At 42.9% G+C, this 12,692-nt stretch overlaps 1 protein-coding gene across 2 annotated transcripts in view; it reads right to left on the bottom strand.

Annotated features, from left to right (window-relative positions):
* The window catches only part of TCP11 (t-complex 11), a 30,136-nt gene extending 21,438 nt beyond the window's left edge, over positions 1-8,698 (bottom strand). Inside the window, exons 1-3 of one of the 2 annotated variants that reach the window (XM_007467239.1) lie at positions 8,569-8,698; positions 5,503-5,599; positions 432-550 (exon numbers count right to left, since the gene is read on the bottom strand). In XM_007467239.1, coding sequence (XP_007467301.1) covers positions 432-550; positions 5,503-5,599; positions 8,569-8,692 — 340 coding nt within the window. In that variant the 5' untranslated portion in view covers positions 8,693-8,698. Of the gene's footprint in view, positions 1-431; positions 551-5,502; positions 5,627-8,568 lie in introns of both variants that reach the window. The other variant, XM_007467238.1, reaches the window with a different exon arrangement.
* Positions 8,699-12,692: the final 3,994 nt, after the last annotated feature.

A 12,692-nucleotide genomic window follows, 5' to 3' on the forward strand; every position in this document is an offset into this window, starting at 1 on the left:
GCTTCTCCAGAGCCAGACTCCTGCAGTACAGGCAACTGCTCTGGCAACCAGCTCCTGCAGTACACGGCGGCCAGCAGCACACACAGGCCAGCAACCTCCCCTGGCACAGACATGCCCTCAAATGAGGAACTGGGTCCTTGGGTTTTCCCCATCCCCCGGGGATGAGAAAGGATTCTCCTTATGTCTGATATTCCAGTAGAGTTTTCTTTGCTTCTTACTAGCCCAAAGCCTTCATTTCTCCAATTCCCTGTTATAATAATTTTTATATTAAAACTTCTTTGTTGAAATTACTGTGTGATTTCTGTCTATTGATTAGACTCTGACTGATTCATGGACCATGTTCAGTTAGGATTTGCTAGCCACTGACACTCCAGTGAGTGGGGGCTGTCTAGGAACTTTACATCTACAAATGAAAGGTTCGTCACTCATCTCTTTAATTTCTTTTAGGAGTTCAAGAGCACAGCTGAAGTCTGGAGGAGTAGCTAATAATTGCTCTTCCAGATGATCCCAAAAGGCATTGTGCATTGTCTCCTGGACCCTACCTTCCAGACTGTAAGAAGGTTAAATGAACAAATTACTTTCTCTACTCAAAAACTGCCAAAAGGTCATTATCTCCTAAGCCCCAAACAGTGTTTGATATGATAAAAGACCATTATACAGACAGGGAAAGGCCAGGAACTATGTTTGGACAGTAGCAGAGCTGAATAAGCTGGGGTTAAACTTGGATGTCAAGGGCACCAGCACAACCTCTCAGAAGGGCTCCTTGTGGTTCCAGCACAGCCCGCCCTCTGCAGTAGGAAGAACCCTGAATAGAGATCAGGCTGAACTTTAGCACTGATTTTGCATTTAGCTTAGAAAAGATGTGACTTAGTTTCCCTTTATGTACACATATAGCAATGAACTAAATGATCTTTCACTTTCTTATAGACCTAAAATCTAGGAAAGGATTATCCTTCTTTGATAACACCTGAATATCTATAGATACTTCCAAATCAGCAGGTCTAAAATTGAATTCACTATCTTCCCCTTCCAAACCTGTTCCTCCTGTATTCCCAATTTCAATGGCACTACCATGTAGCCAGTCATGGAAGCCAGAAATACCCGTCTTTTTCCCCCTACTCAAAAAAAAAAAAAAAAAAGGGGGACTTCCCTGGTGGCACAATGGGTAAGAATCTGCCTGCCAATGCAGCGGACATAGGTTTGATCCCTAGTCCAGGAAGATCCCACATGCCGCAGAGCAACTAAGCCCGTGCACCACAACTACTGAGCCTGTGCTCTAAAGCCTGTGAGCTACAACTACTGAGCCCTCGTACTGCAACTACTGAAGCCCGCGCGCCTACAGCCCATGCTCCGCAAGAAGAGAAGCCACCACACTGAGAAGCCCACGCACCACAACAAAGAGCAGCCCCCAATAGCCAACTAGAGAAAGCCAACGCACAGCAATGAAGACCCAATGCAGCCAAAAATAAATAAATAAATAATTTTAAAAAACGTTTAAAAAAACCAAAACAAACAAACAAAAACCAGAAGCAAAGGTAATTCAATTAGAAAGGATAGTCTTTTCAACAAATGGTGCTGGAACAACTGGACATCCACATGCAAACAAATGAATCTAGATACAGATCTTACACCTTCCACAAATAGATCATAGACCTAAATGTAAACCATAAAACTCTAAAACTTCTAGAAGATAACAGGAGAAATCTAGGTGACCTTGGGTTTGGCAACGACCTTTTAGATACAACACCAAAAGAAAGATCCATGAAAGAAAAAATTGGTAAGTTAGGCTTCATTAAAATTAAGAACTGCTCTGTGAGAGACAAGAGAATGAAAAGGCAAGCTCCAATCTTCACAAAGCACATATCTGATAAAGAACTAGTATCCAAAATATACAAAGAACTCTTAAAATTCAACAATAAAACAACCCAATTTTAAAACAGGGAAAGGTCGTAACTGACACCTCACCAAAGTATTGATATATATACAGATGGCATATAAGCATATGAAAAGATGCTCAACCTCACATCTCATTAGGGAATTGTAAATTAAAGTAACGAGATACCACTACACACCTATTAGAATAGCCAAAATCCAAAACACTGACAATACCAAATGCTGACAAGGACGGGGAGCAACAGGAACTCTCATTCATTGCTGGTAGGAATGCAAAGTGCAAGACTGTCACTCTGGAAGATGGTTCCACAGTTTCTAACAAAATTAAACATACTCTTTCCATACAATCCAACAATATTGCTCCCTGGTATTTACTCAAATGAGCTGAAAGCTTATGTCCACACAAAAACCTGCACATGGACATTTATAGCAGCTTTATTCATAAATGCCAAAACTTGGAGGCAACCAAGAGGTCAACACTAAAAAGAAATGCACTATCCAGCCCCAAAAAGACATGGAGGAACCTTAAATGCATATTGCTAATTGAAAGAATCCAATCTGAAAAGGCTACATACTATATGATTCCAACAATAAGAAATTCAGAAAAACCTATGCAGACTGTAAAAAGATCAGTGGTTGCCAAGGGTTTCAGAGTGAGGGAGGGAAGGATGAATAGGTCGAACACAGGGGATTTTTAGGGCAGTGAAATTACTCTGTATGACACAGAAACGGTGAATACATGTCATTATACATTTTTCAAAACCCACAGAATATACAACATGAAAAGTGAACACCAGTGTAAACTTGAGTTAATAATAATGAATTAATACTGGATCATCAATTGTAACAAATATACTACATTAATATAAAATATAAATAATAGAGGAAACTGTGTGCAGGAGAAAAGGGGGAATGTGAGAACTCTATTTTCCATCACTTGTCTGTAAAACTAAACTATGCTAAAAAATTGTCTATTTATATTTTAAAAGGAATTAATTTTCCTCTGACCTTTATTTAAATGATTCTCTGACCTATACAGTTAGACTAATAAGAAGAAAAAGAATCACTTGAAAATTCTGAGGCTGTACCTAGTCATTGCCAAATAGTGATTGGTTTTCTGGCATTAAACATCCCCCCTTAGTGATGCATGCTCCTTGTAAAACAAACAAACAAAAGCAACACAAAGATGAATAAAACAAAAATCAGAATTCCTCTCCCAACACACCCATCTCAATCAGCAGAGGTAACCAACTATAATCTAATAGTCTGTGGTGTACTGTAATTGTTCTTAAAGCTTTTTCCCTCACCCTATTTGTCCAATCCATCTTCCAAGTTCCATAAATTTTGCTTTTTAAATGTCTCTGGAATCCATCCCCTCCTACCATCATCTCTTACCTGGACTACTACATTAGGCCATTAACTGGTCCCTCTGTCTTCAGTCTTGTCCCTTTTTAATCTGTTCCCCACCAATTCATTCTAAAATCAATGATTTTTCTAAGATGCAATTCCAATCATGAGGTCATGCTCAAAGTCCTTTGGGGCTTCCCATCACCAGCAGTATAAACGGCTCATATGACCCTTCCTGATATTGCTCTACCTCCCTTTCAAATTTATCTCCTCCTACCTCATAATACCCTGTGCTCAATCACATCAAGACACTTGTTCAGTTCACACCACTGTGCCTCCAACATGATTCCTCTGCCAGGAGCATTCCTTCCCACCCAGACCACCTCTAAGACTCAAGTCATCACAGGCTAAATCTTCCTCCATAGGCAAATCTTCTCTGATCTTTAGGCAGCTGAGAACTTTCATTGAACTCTATTCACACAGCTCTGAGTGAACTTATCAGTCACTTTCTGTTATTCAACTGTCTCTCTTACAAAAGCTTCTTGACAGCAAAGACAGTGTCTTATTTATTTATAGCTGTATAAATAAATACAGCTATAAATAAATATAGCTATCCCCAGAACTCAACATTTTTCCTGCCATATAATAAGGACTCAATAAATGCCTGATGAATGAATGCCCAAACATGGGATTTCCCTTAGGAACCTACAATTGTAATTAACTTCATCCTATGAGCCCAAAGTAAAGCCAAGTGCCAATAAGGAGTGACCTCAAACTCGATTTCAACCTTTTTCCTGATATAAATTTTGTATTACCTTACTTGAAAACCCAGCTCTGAATAGTACTATTTCCCCTGCTTCATTTCTCCCTCTCATTTCCTTTACTCTTTTTTCCTCCTCTCCTGCCAGCAACAGAAACATCTAAGCAGTGAGAGAGATGCTAGAAGATCTGGGTTTTGGTGAAAACCTGTTCCCAGAGAAGCTGTGCTTGACATGGACATCTGTTGGCAAGAGCAGATCAGACCAGGAAGACCAGGGCAGCAACTTGTGGCAGAGAACAGCACTTTAGTAACAGAGTCCCTGAAGCTGACAAATGACAAAAACATTTAAGGAAATTGACTTATCACAAGCTGCCATCACATATCTGTCTATTGGTGGGAAATCAGAACTGTTTTAAAATGTAAAATCTGACAATGAATTTACCCACTTAACTGCCAATAAACCAGCAAGTCATACTTACGGAATGGTTCTTATTTATTGCAATGTCAATATAACTAAGAAGAATGAAAAATAAGGCTTGATGGGGGTGGGGGAGCATTCCTCACCAACAGGGTTCTGATCTTGATTCACAAATTAAGCTGATTTATGAAGTGGGGAATGGGCATGCGGGTGAGGAGTTGAGGGGGCAGTTGAAAACACCACAATGAGAAAATTGATCTTTTTATCTGTGCCTGTTTAAATCTGTGATCACATAGAGAGTAACTGATAAGACAGGAGCCATGTGGTAGGCAATCAATACCAATAAAATGACCCCAAAGATCTAGATCCCTGGTATTCACACCCTGGTGTAATCCTGTACCCTGGAGTGTGGCCTGGATTTATGGGTTCCTTTCTAGCAAACAGAATGTAGCAGAGGCCACGGACGTCACCCCTGAGGTTAGGTAACAAAAAGATCGTGGCTTCTGTCTTGGGCACCATCTCTCACCCACTTACTCTCTCGCTTTCTCACCCTGGTTGAGGGAAGGCAGCTGCTGTTTTGTGAGCCGCCCTGTGGAGAGGCCCAGGTGGCAAGGAACTGAGGGCAGCTCAGGCCAACATCAACAGACTGGTAGAGCACACAGTGAAGCCACGCCCGTAATCCCTGACCCACAGAAACTGGGAGATAATGAACACTGTTTTAGCTGATGAGTTTTGGGGTAATTTGTCATGCAGCAATAGATAGCTACTACAGGCTAATTCCTCCGCATCTGTCAGAGAAGATCTGAAATCCACCCTATTTTATTATTAAGTGGGGGTCCCAAAGTGAACATCCCAATAATTGCTTGGGTTTATTCACTGGTTAAATAACATTTGCTTCTTGACCCTCTGATACTAATAATTATAATTTATTACTCTTCTGTTTCAGTTGCTGAGACCTCTAACGGCTTAGATTCAAGCACTGATTGTGTTATTAAATAAAAATGCTTTGAGTCTGGTCAGAATCCATTAGTGCTAAATACCTATACCAGGATGAATAAAATGCGAAAATTAGAAGAGCCTGTACCTGCTTAGAGGCAAAACCTTCTCTTCCATGTGGAAATCATGATTCATCCCAACCTCCTTGCTCAGCTTGGAAACATCATTAACTGTATCTATCAGACCTGTGACAGAAAGAACATGAGGTACACCTGAAACTAATGTTCTATGTCACTTATACCTCAACTGAAAAAAAAGAACTGATGGCGGACACCAGTGAACTCAAAGAAGTCTGAATTTCTATTTTATTCAGAGATTCACTCCACTGAGTAGGCTCCAAATTGAGATTCATCACAGTGACTTTACACACACTCATTCGACCATTCCAGTCAGTTATGTTTTCTGAACTCTAGGCCCCATGACAGAGCCTCTCAGTAGCCCAGCATGGGGGTAAGGGAGGACAAAGAAGCTATCTTATAAAAAAACAAAGTGAAACTGATTAAAAACCTTTCCCTTAAGAAGTAAAATAATGAAGTGGCAAAGAAATAATTTGTGATTTGCAAAAATAATGTTTATCTAAGGGTATTACGATTCCACTCTCCTCTTCCTGCCTCTGATGGAAGTTAAATTCTCCACACAGAGGGTACTGAATGGTGTCAATCTCACTTGGTCTTCTAAAGTAGTTTCCAGAATTTAGGATTTCACAGACTAGTAAATTTCCAAAAAGATATTGAGCAACTGATGACCGCTTACCAACTTTTTGTTCTGTCAGGTATGGATAGTATGAAATAAGCAAATAAAAAATCCACTGTAGGTACTTCCTTGGTGGAGCAGTGGTTAAGACTCCACGCTCCCAATGCAGGGGTCCCAGGTTCAATCCCTCGTCAGGGAACTAGATCCCACATGTATGTCACAACTAAAAGTTTGCATGCCACAACCGAGGAGCTGGTGAGCTGCAACTAAGGAGCCCGCAAGCCGCAACTAAGACCTGGTGCAACCAAGAAAAAAAAAAAAATCCACTCTACCACCACCAAAACCATTTCATAAAAGAAAAAGGATAGTCGTGAGCCATGGCCGCTGAGCCTGCGCGTCCGGAGCCTGTGCTCCGCAAATGGGAGAGGCCGCAAGCCCAGAGGATACTAATCAGGGAACACAATAACAAAAAAAAAAAAAAAAAAAAAAAAAAAAGAAAAAGGATAGTTTAAACTCCCAAAAAGCAGAAAGGGAATACAGTCAGAAAAAAGACTAGTCCTGAAAATTGAATCCATTTAGCTTTAGGAAAAACTCATTACAATATCTTTATTTCATTTCACACAGTATGCTAAGAATTTTGCCACAAACCAGCTCTGGCACTTGGGAACCACTATTCTAAGTTCTTAGTACAGACCTACCTGATAGCATTCTTACATAATTGGCGTACATGGTAGTTATTATTACTTGGTATAAAAGAGCTGCACACAATAAATCATATTTTCTCACTCTTTCAATGAAGCTTCATAATTTGTTCACAAAAAAGTATCTGGCTCCAAGATGTGGAGGGGATATAAATGAACTAAGATTCGCCATGAGTTGATAATTGTTGAAGTTGGGTGATGAGTAAATGGGGGTTCATTATTCCAATCTCTCTACTTTTGTATATGTTTAAGTTTTCCATAAGCAAAAAGGTTTAAAAATGTAAAAAGGAAAAATTGCAGAAAAGGTTTCATAGGAGAATGCCTTTGTTCTTAGAAGATACACGAAATATTTAGAGGTAAAGTCATGACTATAACTTCAAGAAAGAAAAAATACATACATAAAATACAATAAGAGAAAAAAACAGTGTGGTAAATGTTAATGTGGGCATTCGTTGTTTTTTTTTACTTTTCAGCAGATTTGAAATATATCAAAATAAAAAGTTAAGGGTAAAAGATGATTGTAAAATTTACCAAAAAGCCACCAGCAGAGTTTCCGTTTAGGTAAATGTAAAGGTGAACTGAATCTTAGGTGGACGGGAAGTTCCCTTTATTTTTACAGTCTCTCTGAAGTCTTCAGTTTTGGCCAAAATGGCAAAACACAGTCAAATATGCAAACAGATGTACTGCTAATTCAGTAATGCAAAATCAGAACAAAGAGAAAATCTTCAAAGGGAGATTGAGCTGCTTGTAGCAGCTTACTGAAGGACTGAGGAAAATACACAGAAACACTTCCCAACTACAACAAACCAAAGCTCATAGCCTGCTTTGACAAGGCTGTTCTGTCGCTCAAAAGTACCACAGCACTATGCAACTCCTCAACTCCTACAGCTGTAAAATTCAGGAACAGGGAGGGTTCAAAGAGAAATTAGAGGTAAAAAGTAACTAAAATAGATTTTTAAAACCCAGATCCCAAGGACAAAGACATTTTCAAGATAATTTGGTAACTTAACCAAGTCAACCTAATATATAAAATTTCGAAATCATTAAAAAAGAGGAGTTTGGTTATTCAGGTTAGAGAGTTGTATTGCCCAAATCAGGATTCCAAAGCACCCAATTTGCTGCTTTTCCTTAACCAGAAGCGACCCCGTGTGGCTACAAGAGAAAGAAATGCGATTGAATTTAAAGAATTTAACGCAGGTTGTTGCACGTGGACAGGCCTTCAGATTGATGACTGCTGAAATTGCCTGGTGATTATTACAAGAGAAATGCTGGATGAGTCCCAGTGAGATCAGACGTAAAGTGTGGAAGAGACTCTGTGCCCCAATAGGAACGTAAAAGAACATCTCTTATAGTATGAGCTAAAGAGTATGAGGCCAGAGCAGCATTACTAATGCAGTCAACGAAGCACCGAGAGAACACAATGCCCATCTGGGACCATTTCCGTTCTTTAAAATCTACCCCAGGCGTCTGCCATTTTCCACCTACAAATTCAAAATAAAAGAATACAAAGCTGGCTCTGAACTGACTCAACCTCACATCTTGTCAGATTCAAGAAATCGCTCTTGGGTCACACCTTTCTCCAGGACTAAAAACTCTGAAGATTTTCTGGTCAACAGGGGGCCTGGGGCCTGAAAGTAGAGATTGGGGGCGGGCGGGGGGATGAGAAAAACGGGGGATAGAGAAGTGCGGCGCCGCGGGCTCCTTCCCACCTGACCCACACTAATCACCCCTAGGGCCGGGGCCGGCGGGGCTGGACCTACGGAAAGGGTGGTCCTTGGGGCTGCTCATGTCTTCCCGGGTCGGTCCTGAGATTTCGGGCTTACAGGGCCCGCTCTCTGCATCGCCAGGGTCCTTCAGGGGCACGTTTTCCTCCACGTCCGTCATTTTGCTGATGGAATCTGGGTGGGGGAGAAATGGGGTGCTGTGGGCCGCGAGGAAGGGGGCTCTCCAACTACCGAAGGGGTCTGGGGCCCGGCCAATCGCGCCCGATCTGGACAAACTAAGAGGAGGGTGGACAGCTTCAGCGGCTCTCGGGGACCGACAGGGGCAGAGGAGCCTGGAGGAACGGGGCTGAGGAATCACAGAGAAGTGAGTGCTGACTCCGCAACCAGGAAACTGAGGCCAGAGGGGCGGCCTGCTCGCCCGAAACGCCCGCCCCAGGCCCACCCAGGCTCCAGCTGCAGGGGGAGCCCACGGCGCTCAAATTTCAAGCCCCTCACCTCCTCCACTGCGCCCCGCCGCCACTGCGGAGTCGGGCGGGCTCCGGCGCACCTCTGGACTGGGGCCGTACCACCGCGGCTGGGCAGCGAGGGGCGGCGGCCGTGCGGGGCCGACCCGCGCGCACCCCCGCCGCCGCGCCACGGTGGGAGAGTCCGGGATTTGAACTTAAACCGCCGCCCGTCTCCGGGGCAACGGGGAGGGGCACGTGCCGGCCGCCGCCACCTTCTCGGGTGGAAGCGGCCGGCTAGTCCCTAGTTCCTCGAGGGCTCGAAGCCTCTACAGGTCTTTGGTTAACTGGTCCCCGGGGCCCTTCCCTGCCTGATATCTCCCGCCCCCCACGAAAAAGATCACCTGAAACTACTTAGGAAGGGAAGGAGCACTATGTTTTGTTTCTCTTCAGCCTGTTCATAAAACTTGAGAACCACACCCAGGTGGGTTGTTACCTTAGCACATCCTGGGCCTATTATGTGAGGAGGGCCCTTCTCCCATTCTCCAGGTGTGGAAGCTGAGAAACCGTGCCAGGTGCTTGTCGGAGCAGGCCCGGGGACTGGGAGGCAGTGTAGGCTCCTCCCACTGAATTCCTGGCCAGGGGCTCATCTGTGGCTTGGGGGCTGATCCCGCCGCTCCAGGCCCCAGGTCACCAGCCTTTCTTGGTTCTTGGTCATCTCTGTTGCCCCTGGAGTGATGTGAGGACCTGGAGTGACCCCTCCTCTCCAATCCCTGCACTTTGGGGGAAAAAATGAAAAGGAAGTTTCCGTTCCACATTCTCCCATCCTTCTTTATAATACTTTGACTTGATTTCTTACCACAAAAGCTTACTTTAAAAATAAATAAATAAAAGATGAAAGTATTGCCTGTAAGAAACCAAGTTCTCATTATAACCCTTGCCTTGTTAGTGTGGAATGTGGATCTTTCTTGCACAACTCCTATATTTTGAAGGGGAAAATTATGAAGAGATCCAAGAACATTTCTGCTTAAGAAAATCCACTTCACTCTGAGGTCCAGGCAGATAGGAGGGGAATGGCCTAGCAAAGTTACTGTTTAGCCAGAGAGTATCTCAAATCAATACATACTAAACTTGCCCCTTCCTCCCCATCACCCTTTCCTGGTGTTTCCCTCAGGGATGTCAACTGTGAAGCAGGCTGGCCTACACCCCAAAGCCAGAAGTGGGAGTAAGTTGTCTGACTGCAGCAAAGAGTTAAATGAAAATATGATTCTTCATTATTACAGGGACATATTTAGATTGGGTTGTTGATTTCTCTATTAAAAAAAATTTTTTTTCCAGAATTCTATTTGGGCATTTTTATTTCTGGGAGAAAGTCTCCAGAATGACACCAGTTTGTTTTCCCACAAAAATGGCATTGCCATAAAACTTGCCCTACTGATGCCTGAAATTATGAGAGTAGTTCATTCATATACATTACACAGCCCCTTTAAGTGTCCTCTTCTTACCCAAATTCTCTGGAAGGGGCAGTAGGAAGAAACAGCAGTGTGGGAGCATGTGGAAGAGGGGAGGAGACAGGCCAGAAGAGGAGGAAAGGATGGGGGTAGGAGAGACAGAATTGGAGTTTTCTCAGGGTCAGCGTGGGGACAAGCATTTCATGATCTTATCTTTAATAGTTTTCAGAACCAACTAGGCAAAAGTTAGAGGTTGAGGAGAATAGAAAGATGATGTGAGAGATAAACTCTCCTTCCCTTTGGGGTCTTAGTTAATAATAACTGATTTTTGTTTAATGATCTACAAAATGCTTTTACATTGCAAATGTAATGTATACGCTCTGATCGCAATCCTACCTGTTCAGTAGGCAAGGCAGGTGTTATATTGGGCCATTTAATAGATGAGCAAGCTGGGGATCAGAGAGATTTCAGGGAGTTTCCAAAAGTCACACGGCAAGCAGGGTCTTGACTCTTGATCATATACTTTTTATTAATTCACACCACCTCCCTAACTCTGGCTGAGAAGCTATATAAAAAAGAAAATATAACTAACGTATAATGGTATGGTAAGTCCCAGAATGGAGTACAAAGAAGAATTGCTACTGGAGGTCAGAGAAAGGGTGAGAGACCTTCCAGATGTTTGGATCAGTTCAAACCCAGCCGTAAGCCAGAATCCTAAGCAAGACTGTGTAACCGATTTGGTCTTTAGAAATGGGTCTCTTGTTCAGCCTGGCTCCCCCTCAACCTCAGGACCCCTCTTTAAACTCTCCTAATGGGTGAAAATGGATTTTCCACATATGTCCATTCTTTGGCAGGAGTGGCCCTCCTGAGTAACTCAACACCTTTACCCTATTTAAGTGCACGTATTTCAAAAGACCCATAAGGCAAGTATTTCTCAAACAACCCAAGGGCAGAGGTAAAGGCCACGTTTCCGCTCACATCACAGTGTGCCCAAAGCTGTCCACCCCAGGGTTCCCCTTTTAAACTAAGATGTCATATGTTTGTTTTAACACTGAAGTCTATTTTCTCTCCTCAAATCTTTGAGTAGAATTCTTGTTCGAGGAGGAAGGGCTTCCTGTACTTGCTGGCACACCTCTGTACCCCTATGGGTGCATATACCCCAGGTTGAGAAGCAGTCTAAGGGAATTTCGGGCCAGCAGCTAGAATTTTCTTACTTCTCCACCATTTCCCCACATATGTGTGTTTTAACCCAAGCACAATAGATGATCTATCCTCATTTGTTAAATACTATCCTGTACACCACCCCACAAGAGCAAATTATACAGAAAGTTGATCTTACTGCAAAGACATTCTGAAAGAGGGGTGGATATAGAGAAGGATGTCAGAGAAGCCCTCCTAGGTGGCTGTCTGTAAGAAGTAGAGAAGCACAGGGATTAAGAGGAATCCTGAATATGGATCCGCTAGCTAAAACAAAATAACGAAAACGAAAAATGCCTCGTTTTACACAGAAGCATCTTAGGCTCAGTGAGGTTAAATGACTCTGCTAAGGTCACCACCAGTTTACAGAAAATTCAGGACTATATCACAGTCTGTTTATTCCATAACATATAGAGCTAAGCAAGGGTAAAAGCTAATACTGTAAATAAACATTTACATTTCCTAAAGAAAAATGTAAATGATAGACCATGGAATGGAAATAGTAAGAGATGATGTTAAATAGAGGCCTGGACTGCAAGTAGAGTAGAGTATACTGGAAGATAAACAGTCAACTAAAGTGGTAGGGACACATAAATACAGGGTGGGACATTTAAATGGAACCATTTGGAGTCGTGTAAACTGGGATCGACTTCATTATAACCTCCCTTATGGTACAGAACCACACGTCAAAACTATTTGCTTTAGTCTTTTGACAAATGTGTTTTCTTCGCAGAACCCAGGAGGAGGGTGGGAAGGGTCAAGGTAATCTGGGGGCAGTCCGGACGAGGCCCTTCAAAGCTCACATGGAAGTGTGATGGATGGGAAACCATCACAGATCTTTTCAGGGAAGGGGGCTTAAAGAGAAGACAAAGAAGATGCTGGCAGCAGTGCTGACAGCCTCCTTCCCCAGTCCTGCTCCTTTCTGCGTCGGGGTCTTTGCACATACTGTCCTTTCCTCTAACCTCCGGTTACCTCACTGACTCCCTCTCATTCTTCAGGTCTAACTTACGAGGCCTAACTCCCTCACAGAACCTTCCATGGCCCTTGGTTAGCTTCACTCAGCACCCAT

Source organism: Lipotes vexillifer, unplaced genomic scaffold (assembly GCF_000442215.2).
Source record: "Lipotes vexillifer unplaced genomic scaffold, Lipotes_vexillifer_v1.1 scaffold528, whole genome shotgun sequence".
Taxonomy (NCBI): domain Eukaryota; kingdom Metazoa; phylum Chordata; class Mammalia; order Artiodactyla; family Lipotidae; genus Lipotes; species Lipotes vexillifer.